Below are 20,361 nucleotides of genomic sequence, written 5' to 3'. Positions count from 1 at the left end.
TCTTGAACAAACAGAGCTCTAAAAATCCATAAGACAAGAAGAGATATTGAGATGGCAAACAGGTAAAATGAAGTCTTCCTCATGAATGCCACTTTACAAAGTTGACATTGTCACTTAAGGTGACTGACCAGTCACTCCTGGGAGGATGGTGATGGAATGATCAAAGCATGCTTAGTCAATATGAAAGAGAAAAATCTGATCAAATGGAGGTCATGTGCCACTGTCTTCTCTTGTCCCAGCACAACCTAGGAAGCATCTTTTTGCAGACGCCTTGGTGTATTTTATTCAGAGGTGTTTCTGGGCTCAAGGTTAGCAATATGGAAATTACCTGTGTATTCCTACTGTATTCTCCAGTGAACCATGATCTGCACCCAAATTCTCTGGTCAGTGTCTGTAGAAGTTCCAGGCACGAGAGAGCCTGGAGACAGATACAAAACCCTGGACTTTCGCAGTTCTGGAACATAAGGAATGATACCAATTCAGCCAAAATCTGTGAGGCTTGGCCAGACTGTTCCCAACCATGCTGCCAGGAAGAAGTGGGGGTACCTGGCACCTGGTGGTGGGAATAGAAGGACAGAGGGCACACACACAAAAACATGAAGTCAACAACCTTTTCTCAATTTTGCTAGTAGCCACTGGAAATGAATCGAGTCCTTTACAAATATTTCCTACTCTTCTCAGATGGAATTGACCCCGAGGACTTAAGTACAGTAGTAAATCTTGAGTGTTTCAGCTCTGACCTAATTTCTGTCTCTTAGTGAATCTTTAACTACTATTTAATTCCCCAAGTCAATCAGAACAGCTTAGAATTATTTGAATATTATTTTGTATTAAAATCTACCTTTCCTGTTAATTTGTGGCTAGAGGGAAGCTTTGGGGAGCAGGCATGGAAGGAAGAGAGTCCTCAAAACATTGGTTGATAGGATATGGGATTATTCAGTACCAGCCCATTATGTTTCAAGGTTTTTTGTTTTTTGATTTTTTGGTCTGTGTGTGTGTGTGTGTGTGTGTGTGTGTGTGTGTGTGTGTGTGTGTTAGCTGCACTATGTTGCCTCCTAGAAATAATCACACATAAAAGCCTGTCCCTCACTGGACTTGACATTTTGCCCAGGTTATGAGGGGAGTGTTTGGACACAAGTAGGAAGCTGCCAGCCTCATCCAGGACCTTCTGAAAGCTTTGGGGACAAAATCTTTGTGAGATGCACCCCACCCTCACTTCAGTTAGGAGGATGAAGGTGGTTTTCTGACTGTCCTGACTGTCATCAGAGCACGTACCACAGAAGGAGGCCCACTCAACCCATGGAGGGGTCTTAAGAGCAGTAGCTTGAGTCAAGAGCCCATTTCCCTCCATGTTCTTCACACCTGAGCCAGCCAGGCTCTGCTCCCCCTTACCCCCGCTCCCTTGAGAATGAGGTACCACACCAGGTGAAGAGGGACATGGAACACTTTTTAATGTCAAGTCAGAGACAACCCCTCCCTCCCCTAGCCCCCAATCCCACTTTCCCTCATCACATCCAGGACCCTCCCCGAGGCCTCTCTGGTTCCCAGACTTCAGGGGAAGGAAAAATGTTATCTAAAAACTGCATTTTCTTCTCTTTCATACACACGCACACAAACGTGAGAAATTAAATAAAATAAACCAAGAGGATTCAATTCTCCAGTGGTCACAAAGGCATCAGAGATTCCCATATGGGCTAAAGCAAGTGGTTACTGACTGTTTAGTTGGTTCAGTTGCTTGTTTGTTCATGATGGAGAAACAAGGTGCCTGTGATGGCCTCGGAGAGCCACACCTGGAAAAGATGCTGCGTCTGGTATTAGTGGTTTTTGTTTTTTGTTTTCTCTTTTTTCTCTTGTCTCTTTTTATAAATGTCTCTGACATGTAAATAAACTAAGGAAATAAAATGGCAGGAGCTGAGTACACAATTACCAGTAAACTCTATCATCATTTAGAAGATCAACACACAGCTAACATCATATACAGCATGCAGTAATGTCTGAGAAAGGACCCTGCTGAGAAATAAAATGGCTAGAACTCTAAGAAAAAAAAATATATATGTGTGTGTGTTCATATATATATATATATATATATATATATATACACATATATATACATATATATATATATATATACTGTATAATATGTCATCAAAAGAAGCATAGCCAACAAACTCAAGATACAGTGCAGATCACCCTTCCATTTCTAAACAGCACGTAGAAGCATAGTATTGTCTGTATTAAATGCCAGAATAAGGAGAAATCTGTAGCGCTGGTGGAAATGTTGGTTAAATCGTATGTGAATTTTTGGTGGATCTGCCAAATCCTCACCAGGTGGTTAATACCCGGTGTGTGGTCCACCAGTTGTAAACCTAGTAAAGAAGTGCACTATTCATTTATAATGTTTAACAAACATACTTCTCTTCACCCCTTTCATTTGTGTATTTTTTTTTTTAGTTTTGTCTTATTTTTGCACTAAGTTCTAGACTCATATCAGAAAATATAATTAATAAAATTAATAATGAATCAGAATCCCTTATTATCCATGATGTCCATGTAGTAAAATGAAAAAAAAAAAAAGTTTAATAATATCTTTTGTGACTGTTGATTGTGGGATTTTTGTAGCTGTCAGGCTGTCTTGTTTAATTTCCTTTTTATTTATTTATTTTCTTAAATCTGCGTTTCATAACACACACCGTAGTGGCACAGTCTACAAAAGGGCCCGCAGTAGCACGTCTGGGCCACACGTCTCACTATGTGTTCGTCTCTATTTATTGAAATTGGGGTAGCCGACTCCAGAATTTTCCTTGCTGGGGACACTTTAGTGGGTGGAGTAGCAGAGCCCTAGCCCACCTGAGGTCACGCAGTGCCGCTTGCGGGCGGGTCCAAAGCCAGGTGTGCGCTCCTCCCATTTGGGAAAAAAAGAAAACTCAGCTGTACCTACATATCTGCAAGGGCTGCAAGTCGATTGATTTTCGATTTCCTTTTTAAACGTGTTTTCCCAAAGTATTCTTTGTTCCCCTCCCTCGAATTTTTGTCCCATTAGGCTCTGTTTCTCGGAATTTCATTTGATTATATCTTATTTAGAAACAGGTTTGCTCTTGCTGCTGTCGGAGTTGCCGTTGCGGTGGTGGTGGTGGTGCGGTAGCGGCAGCTTTTCCCTGGTGGGGGAAGTGGCACTCACATCAAAATTTGAGGAGTAGGAAGACAAGGAGAGGTAGCAGCCAAATGCAGCCTGCCCTCCTCGACGTCCCATTGTTCACTTCACTGACTGCGCCAGGGCCTGTGGAGAGAACACACTTGTCAGGAGCAGCTACTGTACAAAGTGTACTGTCATTAGGCCTCGCCTCTGATGAGGCATCTCTCTAACTGGGAGCACTCGTTTTCCCAGCCCCATATGTAGGGGGCTGCTTAGAAATAGACCTTCTACAGCTTCGATACCATGGGTACACACTGTATAATGGGGAGCCCTCCTTTGCCAGGAGACAACCTGATGCTCAAGTTAACATATGCTGGTGGCCACGACTCCTTTACTGTGTCATAACAGGCTAAGACCACGGTTCAGGGTCAAGTTCAAGAAGAAGGTAGCAGATTAATTAATAGCCTACACAGAACTTGGATAAAGTAAGACCCCACATTATTTGCCTTATCACCCAACCAGCCCTGAGTACTGCCTGCCTTAAACATTCACATGACCCTCCAGCTATTCCACCTGTGGTTGGGGAAAGGCCCTGTTGCACGCCACACCTGCCTCCCTGCTGCTGCTGCATGGGGCTCAGTGCCTTCTGTCAATCACTGCATCAGGGCAGGGGACTGGGCTTCCACCTGGAGCACTTGGCCTCTTCCCTGTCTGGCCTTGGTAACAGCAGACCTAGCTCTAGCATCACAGGCCTGAAAAGCCAAAACCAGCTCACATGAAGTGGAGGTGGGAACAAGTAAAGAAACAAGTGGCCTTTTGCTGTGTCCATGGAAGTAAGGGGAGGTTTATGTAAACGTTGCAATGCACGACTTGCCATGAAGTATGTCTGTGAGTGGGAGATGGATGGCACATTTCCATACAAAGCACACACCAACCTAGCCTGCTAACAGATGCTCTTTGAGATGAAGCCAAATATGACAGGTCATAAAATTCCCCAGCAGCTTTCCTATTATTCTGAAACGAAAATGTTCTGGCACCCTCAACCAGGTGGCCAAGAACTCCCACAACCCAGGGAACTATGATTCATGAGCAGGACACACAAGTTCGGATGCCCAGATGAATTAGGTACCCGATGAAGTAGGGCACCTTCTCCGCCTGGACTTGCTCCGGCATGTCTGTAGCAGTGAATTTCCTGGAGGTACTTAGAGTTGGTGTTCACACTAAGTTCATATCTTCACTAGGGGTGAAGCAACAAAGCCGAACCTGCTTGCCTGACTGGGGTGCTGGGTGTTGGAGACACTTCCAGCTAATGCAGATCTCACTGGGCTTCTGGATTCCATATGTGATTATTCCATCAAGTCCTGGAGCTCCACGCTTGGAAGCACTGCTCATTTGATTTAATTTCTTAGACCTCTAGGGCCAATCTCTGATTATGGGGCAGTGGCTAAATAGACATGAGTTTGAAATGCACCACGTTCTCCAACCACATGTGGCCCTGTTGTCTGGGTCACGGTATTCCCAAGGCCAGAACTTCTTGGCAGTGCGAGTTCTCTTGACGAGAAGCACAAGGGAGTCTTATTCTACTCTCCATCCTGCAGAGAGGTGAACTTCCGGGCAACACAAGACTGAAGGCATCTGCCAGGATGTCCCTCTTTATAGTCCATCACTCTGTTATCTACCCAGCATTCTTGGAGAGCCCAGTAGAGAAACCACTCCTCAATGCCTTCCAGAGTGACAAGTTATGTTTCTCTCCTGTGAGGAATTCCTAACGCTCTGGGGCACTCCAGGATTCTCCACAATAAGACCCTTGTCTGTGACTGAGGCTGTCTCTAAGACACAAAGTTTGATCCTGTTGTCTCCAGGATCAACAGGCCTTTGTGGGAGCCAGGTTCCATGTTTACGCTGGGCAGAGGTAGTGGATGCATTCCATCTTCCCACGTGTACATGACGCAGTGATTCCGAATGTGTTCCTCATGCCTGGCACTCGCCGCGCCTGGCCAGACAGTCATCTATGGGTGCATGGCTCTTTTTCTCTTTCATCTCTTTTGCTCTCCTGAACATTTACACACAGCTTTGAAATCCACTCCCCATTCATCCCAGCACACTCCCTCCCTCTCCCTGCCCACTGGCCATGGCTAAGAAGATGTCCTGTGGTAAAAGAGAAGGAAAACAAATGACAGTTTCCAGCATTTAGATGCTTTCTTCCACTCTCTTGTATTCCCTGCTTTCAGGGCTGTCCAGCCAGTGGAAGTCTCCAGGGAGGAGAATGGAGAATGCCACAAGGCAGGCATACAGCCCAGCAGGGGCCTGGCTTGGTTGCCATGTAAGAAAAGTCGGAAAACCTTGTTTGCAGGCCAAGGACTCTGTAGCACCACAGGGGAGGCAGCTGTGACTGGCAAACAGCTCCCAGGGCACCTCACATGGCCAGGCTGCTCTGCATGTGTTCTCCTGGGGCCCCTATGTTCAGTTTCATTGCAAGCCCCTCACAGTTCCTTTGTGGCTGTGCTGCATGCTGGGAAGCACCACCGAGAGACCGTATGGAGGGGTCCTGACATGTTGTATCAGAAAAGTCTCCCCATAGAACAAAGGAAAAGGCCACCAAGAGCCTCAAAGCCTCCTCGTGGTGTGCTGTTACTCTGGATGAGCTCCTGGGGCTTCCGCTGCGTCTCCTGTCTCCTGTTCCAGGCCAGTGGTGGCTAGAGGGTGGCTGTCACTCACTGTGTGGGGCCACATCCAGCCTGCCTTCATCCCTCCACACACTCTCTCCCCTCACCCAAACTGATCCTTCATGTCCAGGAAATCTGACCTGGAAAAGCCAACAGGAGGAGGAAGCAATGGAGGCAGTCCCTGGAGAGTCATGGAGGCAGGGGAGCTCCACACGTCTTCTCAAAGAATAACTCCGAAGCAGCTCTCCTTTCAAGTTCTATAAGTGTTTGCAGATGGAGCCTTGACTCCTCGGGTTTGTTCTTTATATTGATTCCAGGGTAAAGTTTCTATGATTCCAAATTGATCATGCTACCAATCTGTTGGATTCCTACAGCCTTCACAAAACTTCCCAATGACTTGGTAGAGCACCCCACATTTCATAATCTGCTTGGTTATCTGCCTCCTTAGCCTCTCTTCCTGCCATGTGTTCTTCAATTTCTCCCTGTCCCCAACTCCATACAACATAAGCACATGTGATGCACTTACACACACACACACACACACACACACACACACACACACGAGTGTCTTCTCTTCCAGCCATATTCTCCGTCCTTCTCAACTTAATACCCCCTACCCCTCTGCCTGAAATTCTCTTCACTCAACTCATTCCTCCTTCTTATTCCAGGTTCTGTTCTGGCCCCCAGTCACCTCCTCCAGGCAGCCTCCCTTGACTTTGGTTTGTTTCCACTGCACCACATACATCCCAATATTAACATGCCTACCACCCTCTGTTCTAGTTCTCTTTATTTGTCTAACTTCTGTATTTCTTCCTCTGGGCTAGCAGCTCCTTAAGAGTAGTGTCTATGTCTAACTGGGCCTATGATAGGTATTCAATAAACATTTGCTGGAGGAAAGAAAGAACCAGAACATTGTGATGCATGTTGACATGCCCATATTTACTTTGTCTCTGTGTTTTTGTTTTTCTTAAGATTCTACTTGGAGAAAATAACAACAACAACAACAACACAAACTCTTTTCCTTCCTTGCCTTTTGTTTTACCGCAATTTTCTGTTCCAAACACCTTTCCCCTCTTTTTCCAACTATTTCCAATACAAGTCACTGCAGATCCCTGTGGTTGAGGGAAAGTATATATACAAGTAGAAGTAAAACCGTATGAATTAGGTTTTCAGGCAGAGTCCTTGCACTTGAAAAGGTGTTCCAGCTCCTTAAAGAACACTCATAAACTAGGTGAGGACTATTATCTCCATTCTGTTAAGTGAAAACCTCAAAGAGTTTAAGTGACTTTTCTAAGGTCCCTTGACTTCTATCTTCAAATGCAATTTTCTTTATACTAACTCATAGGGGCTGGTTCGTGTGTCTCATTCATTTGCAGAAAATGAAGAGTGAATTAGAGTAACGGCCTAGGCCTGCCCCACCTGGGCAGTGGTTAAGGTGGGAAATACACCAGCCATCCCACACTGACCAGCACAAGAAAGAATGCTGAAACATGAGGAACTTTTAGTTCAGGTATGTATGGATCATGACATCCTAGCGCAAGGCTCTCCCAGAGCCTGTGCTGGCCAGAGTGACAGCTCAGCCCATCTGCCTGGTGACATGGGCCACATAGATGAGGCCTCTGTTCTTCATCCAGCCACACCTCCACTCCACGTTGGATGCCTTTATTGCCTCTATCTCATTAGAGAGCTGTGGAGGCCTAAAGAGACTAATTATCAGGACAGTTAGGGTCCCAGAGAACTGTGATGAGTGCCAATTATCCATCGGAAACATCTGGCAAGAATAAAAGCCTCAAATAAGACACATTTTATTCATAGTCAAATAAGACACACAAGAACCTCCCCTTTCCTTCCACTTTCCCCTCCCTCCCATTACTTCCTTCCAGTTGAGAGAGAGAGAGAGAGAGAGAGAGAGAGAGAGAGAGAATGGGATAAGCAAAGGGCAGCATGCAAGGCCAAGGTCTAAGAAGATCATTGCATTAGAGTATCCATATATAAGTAAAGAAAGGAAAGCAAGGAAAGAGGCAGGACTGGTATAGAGGCACCAGACATGGAGCTATTCTCGGAACTGACAGGTGTTCATTAGTGCTGCTGGCAGAGAAGTTAGACTTCTGCGAGTGGAAGCTACTCAGGGAAAATGGGATGTCCTTGGGGATAGGTTAATCTAAATTGACACAGAGACAGCCCAAGATCAGGGAGCAGGATCCCTGGGTTGCTTTCTGGGGTTAGCTCAGAAAAGACAGCACCCTGGAAGAAGACAGTTTTGCATATCCCATCCTCACTAAGGCAATAGCTGCCTAGGAAATAAATATACAAACCTTTCCAAGGGGGCAGGCCTGTAGTTTTCACTTCTAAAAGAAATGAAAAACAAGCCACTGTTAAGGGAGAAAGCAGTCAGAGGCACTTGCTTTGCTGTCAGATGGTTTGGGGAACGGGGCCGGCTCTCCAAGCCCTCTTGCTGTACTGACCACAGCTCAGCCTCATCCATGCACCCCTCTAGCTTGCTGGGAAGTCAGCTGCCATAATGGTTGAGTTGGGGAAGATTATGACTGATGTTCAGATTGGATTGCTGACCCAAAGAAAGCTAACACATCTACCTTGTCTTAGCAGGGGACTCAGGTGTACCTTCAAACCTGAGGCCCCAAGCGAATGAATTATTCTTTGTAGAACAACTTTCTTTCCTTGGCGACTTGACTGTTCCCAAATTAGTTGAAGTCTGTCGGCCATACGTGTACAATTGGCAGACAAAAATGGATTATACTACAGTAATTTGAACATAGGTGTCCATGTTATATTGGAGGTGTTTGACTGGAATTAATGTGTACATCTCAGAAACACTGATGAGCTAGATTACATTTGCCAGAGGAGCCCAAACTTTGGCTATCTGACTTTCTTGCTGAGTCGGACTATAGCAAGTTGGCCTAGAGGGCTTCATCTCTCTGGGCCAACCTGAGGCTATAAGACCTGCATCTATGCCATTACACTTGAACTTGTTGAGACCTGCCTGTGGAAATATTGGTACTTCAGCTGCTGTCTGCTGACTAGACCACGACAGATCCCCATTTCCCCAACTCCAAGCTTTTAGAACAATCCACAGCACCTTTTCTGATGATATGAGATGGCCTGAAGCGGTGATAACCTAATCTCTTACTTCCCTCTGTAGCTAGGGGCCTCTGCAGTTGTTCACCTTGGATATAAAGAGGATGAAAAATCCTTTTCGCAATGTATCCATATATTAAATCACCATGATGGACACTTAAACGTCTTACAATTTTGACATTTATACCTTAATAAAGCTGATAAAAAGAGAAAATGACATTCAAGTCTCTTGCGTTGAAGTGATACCATTCCCTGTGCAAAGGTCCTCACAGGTAGAAAGAAAGATAACCTAGATATAATTTGACCTAAACTCAACTAAAACATTTGACCAGAATCAGAATACACACTTATGCATTCAAGCTCTCAATCTGTTTAAAGGCATCTGAGATAGAATCTCTTTCTTGGTCTAAGGGAAGAACATTATCAATGCTGAAAAGCCAGTCTAAAAAACATGTAAGGGGTGAGCTATGATCAAAGATCAAAGGGGTGATTCAGAGATCTCATGTAAAGTCAGTGTGGCAAAGAAAAGCCAGGAGTGCTGGTGCCCTATTGTCTGTGTGTTTAGCAAGGACAGTCCCTTGGAGTGATTGCTGCATTCCAGAAACCAGCCCAGAAGCAAAGGAAGGGATATTTTCAGGAACTGTCTCATTCAGGTACCACTGACTTGAGTCTCTCTGTACCAAGAAGGAGGGTAACTGGAAGGACGGAGGGCAGTCTGAAGAGACACTCTTGGAGGGGTAAGTAGTCACAGGCCTTTCACCCCAAACCACAAGCAGTATAAGTGTAGGGTTCATAGAATGACCGGGGTGCTGTTTTAGACTCCGCTGGAAGGAGGACATAAGGAAGGCTTCTACTATTTGGTAGTTTGGCTTGTTGTAACTAACAGGAAAAGAAATAAATTGAAAGTATAAGTTCGGGTAGTGCAAGTACCAAAAGTAACTTTCTATAAGGTAACGATCTGAAAACAACTTCAGCTTAATTATTTCCATCCAACTACCTTTTTGTCCTGGAATCTTCAACACCTGCTACTTAAAAGAATTACCATATGACCCAGCAATCGCTCTCCTGGGTATCTACCCCAAAAATATAAAAGCATTCCTCTATAGAGACACGTGTACGCCAATGTTCATTGCAGCTTTGTTTACGGTGGCCAAGACATGGAAACAACCAAAATGTCCTTCGATAGATGAATGGATAAAGAAGTTGTGGTACATATACACAATGGAATACTATTCGGCGTTAAGGAAAGATGATATAGGAGCATTTGTGACAACATGGATGGATCTCGAGAGAATAATGCTAAGTGAAATAAGTCAGACAGAAAAAGCAGAGAACCCTATGATTTCACTGATATGTGGTATATAAACCAAAAAGAACAAGACAAACAAATGAGAAACAAAAACTCATAGACACAGACAATAATTTAGTGGTTACCAGAGGGTAAGGGGGTGGGGGGTGGGTGATGAGGGTAAGGGGGATCAAATATATGGTGATGGAAGGAGAACTGACTCTGGGTGGTGAACACACAATGGGATTTATAGACGATGTAATACAGAATTGTACACCTGAAATCTATGTAAATTTACTAACAATTGTCACCCCAATAAAATTAATAAAAAAAAAAAAAAAAAAAAGAAGATCAACACTCTGTAGCGTCCACATAGGTAAAGGACGATGTGACACTCATCCATGACTTTAGCTAGAACTTACCCCTGGACTTTTCCAAGTAGCGATGATTTAACTATCCTAGTTAACTAGAATGTGATTCTGCCCTGCCTAATATCTCACCACAATGAGGGGGAAATATGGCCAAGATATTCTTTATATTAACTCTAAACCACTCATGATGCACTTTAAGCCATTCTCTTGGATTTGGTAGAGACTTAGAAATGCTAACACCATCTTCTATGTCATGCTTGATGTACTATTACTGTTGGGCCCAGCTTCTGGAAGAATGAGTCGTGCTTGAGCTCCTAAAGTGAGCACTAGCTATAAGTGCAGGTTTTTGAGTCGAGCCTTGGCTATCAAGAAAATTAACAATCCCTGAAAATCCAAGCCTGTATTTTCCTCGCCTCGAGGAAAGAACTTGACAGAAATTCGTGATCTTTTTGTTGCTATATTAATGAGAAGCCAGGTGGAGTGGGAAAAAAAAAATATTCAAAAGAAAGAGTGAATGAAAGAAAAACAACAACCCTCCCCTCAAGAATTCAAGCCAGTATCGCTGGTCAATCTATAAAGTGATATTTTTGCCACCGAAGGCAATGTTTGTAGCAAATCCAGGTGCCTATGTAAGTACAGGGCTACTGTCTCTCTGATTATAGTAAGTAAAGGAGGGCTAGTTTCATGTCAGGATGGACATATAAACCTTCTAGAAAGAGGATAAGAACATTTTTTTGTTCACCTTCTGGTATTTAGAAACACATGTCATAGAAATGCTAACTGCTGGATGGCAGGGGCTAATTAACTGTCTTTACTCCTCTGCTGGAAAGAACTAATCATCTCTCCACTGCAATTTTTCCCTTCTGATACAGTTTACTTTAGTCCCCTTTCTTTAATAAGTTGGTTTGATGGTAACTGTAAGGTTCACAGGCATTAATCAGCCAACCTTTCCCGGCCCACTGATACCATCAAATCTGACTTAATGCCTAAAAGATAGGAGATAAAGGGCCAGTGGATGGGAAATGAACAGTTCCCTAGCCGCTGAGTTTGCAGTGTGGGCCCCCGCTCTTCTGCCGATGAGGGAGTTCGGTGAGGGATGCTGGCACATCCCTGAGTCCTTATTTATCATGGCAGCAGTCCTGCACCACCAAATATTAATATGGGAGGGTGACATGCAATCTGTTGTGTTTGCAAAAGGGGAGCAGAGAAATATTTCAAGGATGGCAGAAAATGCTGAGGAGGAATAAAATTCTTTTATAAGAATCTTTCTAGTCCATCCAGATGGGGGGTAGCAAAATAGCTCAGAACTTCTCTTACAGCCAAGTGGTTCCTGTCAGTGGAAATCCATGCACATAGTATTTCTGAGATAAAACGGGAATTTGGAAGTATTCCCTGAGAAAACAGTTAGTTCTCTCGGGGAGACTAGCAAAGGAGGAAGAAGGCAGTAAAAAGAACACAGATAAATGAAGGAAATGCCCCAGATGCACAAGATCTGTCATCTGTAAAGTATTTCTTAGTTATACAAAGGAGTCCAACAGCTATATTGAAGACCATATTAATCCAAATATTGGAATGTTCCAGATGTCTACAATCTACAACTTCTGCCTTTGACTCATTGCTTTATTCAATAAGAAGGATGAGGGTTAGAGAGGATCTTGAGAATCATAGTAGAGAGTTGGCGTATCCTTTCACCCAAATTCACAGTTGGCAGCAGAGGGAAGTGAGGCAGGACAGTGTCGTCTCAGCAGGCAGAGCCTGATAATAAAGTCCCTTGCTCCTGTCCTGTTTGATTCTGGATGGCTTTGTTCTTGTTGTCTTTGGTGTGGGCCAATGCTCCCTCCATCAGTTGAGTACACCTTCGGTTTAATACTAACTCCTTAGCAACCACTACCTGTTTTAAAAGCTCCTGTTTCCTCTGAGGAGGAAGAACTAAGTGATCAGAATGAGCTGAGTCACTTCTAAAAGCACATCCTGTTAGCAGTATCCTCTTAGCTCCAGTTTCTCACACCTCCCCTTTTCCATTTATGTTAACTACTTTTCTAATGCTCTCTATTTTAGATCTGTGAATGTGCTTTGCACAGGCACTCATTAAACATAAGTTGAATCATAAGTTGAACCTGAACGCTTCCACTGACTTCACGTTTTCTATTTCTTTGTTTCGTTTTCCTGTTTGTGGTTCATCACCATCACACTCTACATCGTGAGGTGAATAATGCAGCCCTACATTTTTTTCATGATAGAAGTAGGTTTCTTCATCTGTCAAACAGCTTCTCCAAATAATTCATTTTCTTTCATCTCCTCCCCCACCTTCCAAGTCTAATGCCATCCTCCAGTGATTGCACAGACAGATGTGAATGGATGAACAGGATGGGTATGGGGTGGGGTGGGATGAGAAAGACCAGGGGATCAGGGTGGACGATGGGAACAGCTATTTCCCTCATTGTCTTCACATCTGTCTTCCTGCTGGGCTCGCTTATGGTCTGCACTGCCCTTAGGAGGAGAAAAGCAGCACACGCAGCATGTGTTATATTCTACCACTCAGACTGGGCCCACTTCTGCTCAAATGCTTAGTTACAGTCATAATGAATTACTCATACTGGGCTAGTAGACCTTGAGAAAATTTGAAGGGCTGTGCAAACAGAGGCAAGAGATGCAAGTGTCTTACATGTGGAAGTGCTTTAAGTGGAAGAGGATGTAAAGGGGATGGAGAAAAGGGCTTGAGAAATGAGCTAATGAACTCCCATGATGTCACACCAAGGGACATCCTTGTCTTTCAGTTTAGCATCTGGAGATTGGACTTTAACGATTCAAATGCACCTAGCTGTTTTCAAAGCCTTCTAAATATATATTCTCATTTGAAAATTGGAAGAACTCTAAAGTAGATAAGGCAGATCTATTCCATTTTATAGAAGTGGAAATTGAGTCTAAATAACATTTAGTGACTTGCCCAGGAGCACAGAAGTACTAAATGTCAAACCCTCAAATAGAACTCAATGGCATCCCACTCAAGATGGCTACTTACTGACCACTAGGTAGGCTGTGTCATGCCTACCTTCCCCCTTGGAGAACCCCCCCTGGGACCCAGCTGATGTATGGCAGGGGATACTTGAATCTTCAGGTACCTGGTGTTTGCTTCTTTGCTGAGGGGCCATCAATAGGGATCTTGTTACGAAAATTGCTCACTGGGTTGGAGTTATCTTCTTATTGGTGCAGACTCACTCACTCAATCTTTTGCCTAGCATAGTCTCTGGCTGTTGTTAATGATGTTACTGATTTTTCTTTTCTTTCCCCACTCCTAACCCTTCTGGAAATGTGTAGGCAAAGCATGAGCAGAGAAAAGGGAGCTATCCTTGGAGTTTCACCAGCTCCCAGTAACCACCTTTGCTTCCACCGACATTCTTTAATCAACTTTACAGACAGGAGCCTCAGGGAATGCACAGAGAAGTAGGGAAAGGGAATGGAGGTCCTAGGAGAAAGGGGAGGAGGGGAGAAACCATAAAGCAAGGGGGATACTGACCTTGCAACAAAGTTGAGCTTGTAGGCTCATTTAGTTCTAAATCAGGTGAGGGACATACAGGAGAGAAAAATGAAAACAAACACATATATTATATACAGTAGCTATATATTTGTCATATATAGTTTGTATACTGCCTTTCACAAACATTTCTGGCAGAATGAATAAATAATGGAAGACACAAAATCCAAAGGTGGTAGGACAAGATGCAGCATGAGAAACACTAAAGTGCTTTATGCTTCCATGCTTAGATGTGATGGTTGGGAAATGAGGGAGCTGGTTACTTGTACATTTTCCAGTGAAGATGGATTTACCCTTAGTTTATGCTGAGTTGGGTACTGAAGTGGTAACAAAGGACCAAGGTCCTTTTTCAGATAAGATTTCTGTCTCACATCCCCATTCCATTGTTTCACTTTGGGAGCTTAAATTCAGGAATCTTTGCTTCTAAGGCACCATGGCAGGAACTGGTCCCAGTCCCCCCCCCCCCCCAGGAACCATTGTGATTCAGGATTATGGGAGAAGAAGTCTCTGAATCCCTCTACAGTTTTAGGGATCAGGTACTCAGAACACTATTGGCCCACAATAAGAAGGGCCACCCTCGCCTCCCATTTGGCTAAGTAGCCTCAAAGATAGTGGCCATAATGGGAGTCTCCCAGCACCAGCATTCCTTATTTTTCAACTTTCAGGTCAAGTGGAGAGGGTGTGCAGTTGATGAGCAAGTTGGTGGTGAAATAATGATAACTTAGCTGGCTTTTTGTATGCTCTGGAAGAATAAACTTCATCACAAAGTTTGTATATTTGCAAAAATGTAAAGGCTGCTTTCCAAGCTGCTTGATGGACCTAAGCTGAGAGGTCTTTTGATAACGGGAAATGAAATGGAAAACTCCACAATAAGGTGATGTTTGTCGAAAGGCCTCATTGGTGGTGAGCCTCAATAGTGAGGTTAGGGGCGGCAATGTCTGTACTAGCCTTGGCTGGACCCTACACGTTAATGGAGTTTCACTAGTTCCATGGAACCATGTCACCTATGCAGCATTTCTGTGACAGGCTCCCCAGAAATGCTCTCTCACCTGAGGCTAAAATACTGATGTCCGTGTGATAAAATTTGGAAAATGCTACAAACTTTTCTCCCTTTTAGGGATTTAGCATGTAAAGGCTCTGAGATTTCCTGCGTTAACGAACAACCTCACATTCATCTTGGTTTGACCCAGATGTTTTAAACTTATTTCGACATATACTATCACTTTTTAATGTATTTATTAGAGAAACTTGGACTCCCGAAAGCAGGCAATTGTAGGACTGTCCCAAATGCCATACAGGGTGAATGATGACAGATCAATGGTGAGGGTGGGGTAGGGTGGGGCAGAGGTTTTAATTGCCACCCATAGGTCTGCTGAAAAGAGCAGATTTATGACACATCCTTCACTGCATTTCTTGCACAAATGCCAGTTATTTCACTCATAAAGTTTGCTGTTTCTCCCTATTTTCACCTTAAGATGACTTAAGGGAAAGAAGCCAGGGAATTGGGCAGTAGTGATGAAGCCAATTGCAAAATCATTTCATACATCGAAATCAGAAGAGTGAGAAGGTCAAAGGCGGAGGCAGGCTGTTTATAGGAATCCACTGAGGGTGGAAAGCAGGGCTTTGGAGAGGTGGGTGTGAGAACCAGGGAAAGCCTTAGATTTGCAAGGGAAGTGAAGGAGGGGCACTTTCCTTTCTAATCCTGGCCCTTCTGTTCATGTAGACAGACACCTGCCAAAAAGCCAAAACGGCCTGACAAATGTGAGGGGCAATTAATTATGACTGTCCCTGTGTGAGAGATGTCAGACAGATCAGTCACTTTAATCATAGATCCGTCCACTCTGAGCACCCAGCTCTGGGATCAAGGGCAGCCTTCCCCTTCTCAGCCCTGTTGGATGAAGCTGGGCTTTGTTTTATGCGCTGGGTAAAAGGGAGATGGAATGTGATTTGGAAGCACAGGTGGGACAATGGGGTAGTGCAGGCAGGCCCTGGCGGCAAGCTGGACACACGGGGATGTGGCAGGGCCAGGGAGGAAGGGTGAGGTACTTAAAACTGTGGGATTATCTGGGGGTTCTCTGAATAAAAGGAATTTATGTTCTTGCCAATTATCTGCTAAATTCCTCTCCTTTCACATTCAAGAGTGCTTGTTTACAAGGGAGACTGGGGGTGGCGTGGGAGTGGTGATTTGAAAAATCCCAAGCTAACTGAATTTGGTGAGATATGGAGGGATTTGCCTCAAAAACAACCAGAAACTAACCCTGTGGCCAACAGGGAGAACCTGCACCTCCTGAGGGGGGAAAGTCATCACCAGAGACCTGGTGCTGCAGATGCCCATCCAGGGTCACTCTGTGCAGCTATTCTATCCACAGAACTGAGACAACCAGGTCTATAAGGGTGCTAGTTTATTTGCTTCTTTTACTTTTTTCTGGCACCAAGATCATCGCTGATGTATAATGAATGCAGTTATTTGTGTTGGCAAGTATTAGTTCTTCAATAAATAGTTGTTTAATGAATCAATGCATGAATGACTGTGTGATTTCCGTTAGCATGGCGGCTTGGTTGACGAAATATATCTTAATTCAGCCAGACAACACCTTTTGACACAAATGTAGCACTAAGGAAATCCCCACTGTTCTCTGTCAAGTCTCCCTCTGAAACTGATATTATTGAGGATCCCAAGGTCCATGGTTCTATTTTTATAACTATAATTCAGTTTCTCATATGTCCCAATGCCCAGAAAAAGTTTCAGAAATGGTAATATTTTCCATTAATCCACTGAAGAAAGTATTGAAATAGTAAATGTTCCTCTTTGGGCTCTTTACTATTATGTCCAATTATAATCCCCGTAGTCAGTTTAGGAGATATCATTGAGGAGAAAAAATTAAATGTTACTTCAACACCCCAAAATCCGTCTTTTCCTGTCTCAGGATTTTTCCCTTTATAGAATGAAACAGGAACATTATTTTTCATTTTTTTTCCTTATTCCCAGTATCTACTTTCATACATGTACTAGTTGTCTCCCTCCCCTCTCTCATTCCTCTTCTCACTCACTCCTACCTAACTCCTGATTCTCTTCTACTTTCCCTTCTGGAACTTCCTTCCCAAGTCCCCCTCCTCTCCATGACCCTTTCCCTCTTTCATTGACCAGATCAAGGCCCAGTCTTACCAAATAGTGTGATGCTGGCATTGGTGTGGCCCAACTTGTTGGAGGCCACACAAGTGTAGTTCCCATAGTCGTGTTCAGAGACATTGAAGAAGATGAGTTTTGAGAGGAAAGGTCTATTTTCCACTTTAACCCCCTTCTTTCCTTCAACCAGTCTGAGGTAAACAAGAGAGAGAGAGAGAACAGGAGAAAAAAATTAAAAAGATGGTTATCTTTTCCTCATATGAAGATGACGGACTCTGGAATTAATGATCATCTCTTTCCCCCTTTCTGTCATCATTATAACCACTCCCCACCCACTACACCATAAGTTCACCCACAATGACACATATAATTTTATTTCTCCATTGTTATGTGTGTGCCTGGAGAGACTTATGACACTGTACAGATATTCACCTCACTATACAGATATTTAAAATCTCTGAAGGCAGGTGCCTTTAGCAAATATAATGTGGCAGCTGTGTGACACTCAGAGCAATATTATTCATGCAGTAAGTGCTCAAATGTGTGGACTTAATTGATGTTGATGATGGTGATAATGAAGATGGTGATGGTGATGGTGATGATGATGGCAACCATGGAAATATAAAACTCAAACTTCAAAAGGAAGAACAACCTGAGGGGCCTGAAATAACAATGTTTCAAACACCTGGGTAATAAAAAGTTTCCTTAAGAACTTGAGACATTCTACAGATAATACCTTATTTGGGGCATGAATAGGAAACAAGATCATTTTCACATCGGGAAACTCTGAAGGGCTTGGGGGAGGTAACCTGCCCAGAGTATCACAGCAAGGGTTATAGATTCCTGAGAATATGACCCTACAGAGCCAGGACAGTCTCCCTGAGCAGTGCATTATGGCAGTTTGTTATGCCATAGGCCTCGTACTGGTAGTAGGGCCACTAAAGAAATGCCACAGATAGCTAGTGGGGAAAGCAGTTAGAAATACTTATTAGAACCACAGATTCCATTACTGGGTAGAGGGAGAAGGTAAGGAGAAAGCTGCTTTAGGGGTTGGTAGGACCATATCCTCCATCGCAGGAGGTTGTTAGCAGCCATTCCTATTACAATAGCATGTCCACACAGAAATTATGAGACCAGCTCTCTTCCTTTTAAAAGCTCTGGAATGTCATATTTCAGAAAATGGGCTTTAAGCCAACTCTTTCCTTTCCCTGAAATAATCTGTCTTCTTTGCCCAGAAGCTGAGTCTATGCCATGGGAAAAATGAATACTTGTGGGGGAGAGAAATCCTTCTGAATGGAGGATCTCAGGGAACATGGTCACAGACTTAAGCTGCCTGTTTAGGGCCTGGCTGGAGAAGGATGAGTAGAGGTAAACAAAGCCAAGGTTTACACGTATTGGGACAGGCTCAGGGGACATGAATTGGGGCAAATGGCTGGTATCAGTGTCCTCAAACCAAAAAAGACAATATTCAAGGCAGAACTAGTAAGTGAGGTCCAGCAAGACAATGATGAGAAAAATGTTTTGTAAACTATAAAATGTTTAGTATAATATATTTCAACGGAGTTAAACATTGAGAACTCCTGTTTGTCCTTGGGTCACAGGAGGTTTTTGGCATAGACGGCAGCCGCTTTGTCATTATTTGAAGGTGTTATCTCTGTAGGAATACAGAATTACTTTACTGCCAAAACTTATAGCAACAGTGACCAGAAGAGAAAGCCAGATTCTGGCTTCAGTTTTCACCCAACATCTGTCTCCAGAGAAGTGAGAAGGTTGGTTGGAAGAAGTTTCCTTGCTTTTCATTATGCAGATTTTCCTTTGGGAAGCGTTCTTTCTCAGAAGCTGGGGGCAGTGAACTGGCCTGAGTCCGTGAACTTCATTAAAATGTGAGCACTGTCTGAATGGAATGAGGTGTCCGGCTGTGTGGCCAGACACCACTGATACATTCCCAGCTTGCTGTGTAGATATAGATCCTATAGGAGGTGCTGTCCAGAGAAGATTCCACAGCCCCCCCATCAGGAGGCTTCTGAGAGCTCCTCAAGCATATTGATTCCGTTTGCCATTTTGGTACCATTCCAGGGCTGGCGAGGACGCCTTCACATCAGAACCAAGCTGTGAATTAGATTTCAACTCTATAGTGGGGACAGACACTTACTTGAAGCAGGTTCCTGCTTGACAGCTCTGAAATGCCTTTAGCTAAAGAAAGTGCCAGCAGCACTTTGCACCACTTTGCAGCTTCTGGGATGACACACTTGCCTTTCCTCTAGGTGGTCACACATTTCCCCATCCCACACTGCTGCCAGGCTTCAGTTTCTTAATGAACCTGTAGGCTTTTTATTGGCCCCTGTCCTTGTGAATGGGTAAACCTTATTAACTACAGAATTCCATTTTTTCTCCCTTTGATTGATGACACACGCTGTGGCACGCAATTGAGTGGTGCTACTATGTAGTCAAAAGAAACTTCCACTCTAAATTTTGAGAAAACTGCTGTCCCCATCACATAGTGTCCTTTGATTTGCTTCAGAAGTACACTCATGTCACTGGGAATGTGAGCTATGTTCGAGCTGATCTTCCCCCAGGCAGATGTGATATGCCCTCTGAGACCAGCCTGGAGGAGGTCGCATGCAAGCCTTAGAGGCATAGAAGGGACTGGCAGTGACAAGGACCTCAGAGGCAGGAACGTTTTTGTTGAGCTGGGTGCCAGGAGGACAGAAAACTCCAGTCAATGGGAGAACACTGGAAATAAATAAATGAGCAGCAAGTGGAAAACTGACCAGAATTAAAGGGGAGAAAAGGAGCCACCCTGAGAACTCAGACAAAGGAAGTGTTAGATATCTGAATGTTAGAGACCTTGACTTCATGTTAGGTCTCTGAATGTTAGGTCTCAGAGACCTTGGCATACAGACAGAGCCATGTCTGCAAGAAAACAACAAAATGTCTGTTGGCCTGCACCGGCAGACAGAGCCAAACTTGCGGTAACAGAAAACGCCACAAAACAGCTTGCAGGGAGTCAGCATTTTCTGTTCAAACAATGCTACCCTGTTGGCACAGCCCCTATAAAACCCTCCTCACTTCCTCCTTTGGGGCTGCAATCTCCTCTAGATTCAGCCCAGGCTGTAGCCGTCTTTTGCTCAGCCCAATATACCTT

The 20,361-nt window shown here is 44.0% G+C and overlaps 1 protein-coding gene across 4 annotated transcripts in view; it reads right to left on the bottom strand.

The window, feature by feature from the left end:
- Window positions 1–1,497: 1,497 nt before the first annotated feature.
- The window catches only part of NTM (neurotrimin), a 973,794-nt gene continuing 954,930 nt past the window's right edge, over window positions 1,498–20,361 (bottom strand). The window contains exons 7-10 of one of the 4 annotated variants that reach the window (XM_081036602.1): window positions 17,256–17,407; window positions 14,072–14,107; window positions 8,115–8,147; window positions 1,498–3,277 (exon numbers count right to left, since the gene is read on the bottom strand). In XM_081036602.1, coding sequence (XP_080892728.1) covers window positions 3,180–3,277; window positions 8,115–8,147; window positions 14,072–14,107; window positions 17,256–17,407 — 319 coding nt within the window. In that variant the 3' untranslated portion in view covers window positions 1,498–3,179. The remainder of the gene's footprint in view (window positions 3,278–8,114; window positions 8,148–14,071; window positions 14,108–17,255; window positions 17,408–20,361) is intronic. The other 3 variants (XM_081036603.1, XM_081036604.1, XM_081036605.1) reach the window with 3 other exon arrangements.

The sequence above is a fragment of the Rhinolophus hipposideros genome, assembly GCF_964194185.1.
Source record: "Rhinolophus hipposideros genome assembly, chromosome: 24".
Lineage (NCBI taxonomy): Eukaryota > Metazoa > Chordata > Mammalia > Chiroptera > Rhinolophidae > Rhinolophus > Rhinolophus hipposideros.
The sequence above is the reverse complement of the archived record's forward strand: the minus strand, read 5'-3'. Positions and strand labels throughout refer to the sequence as shown.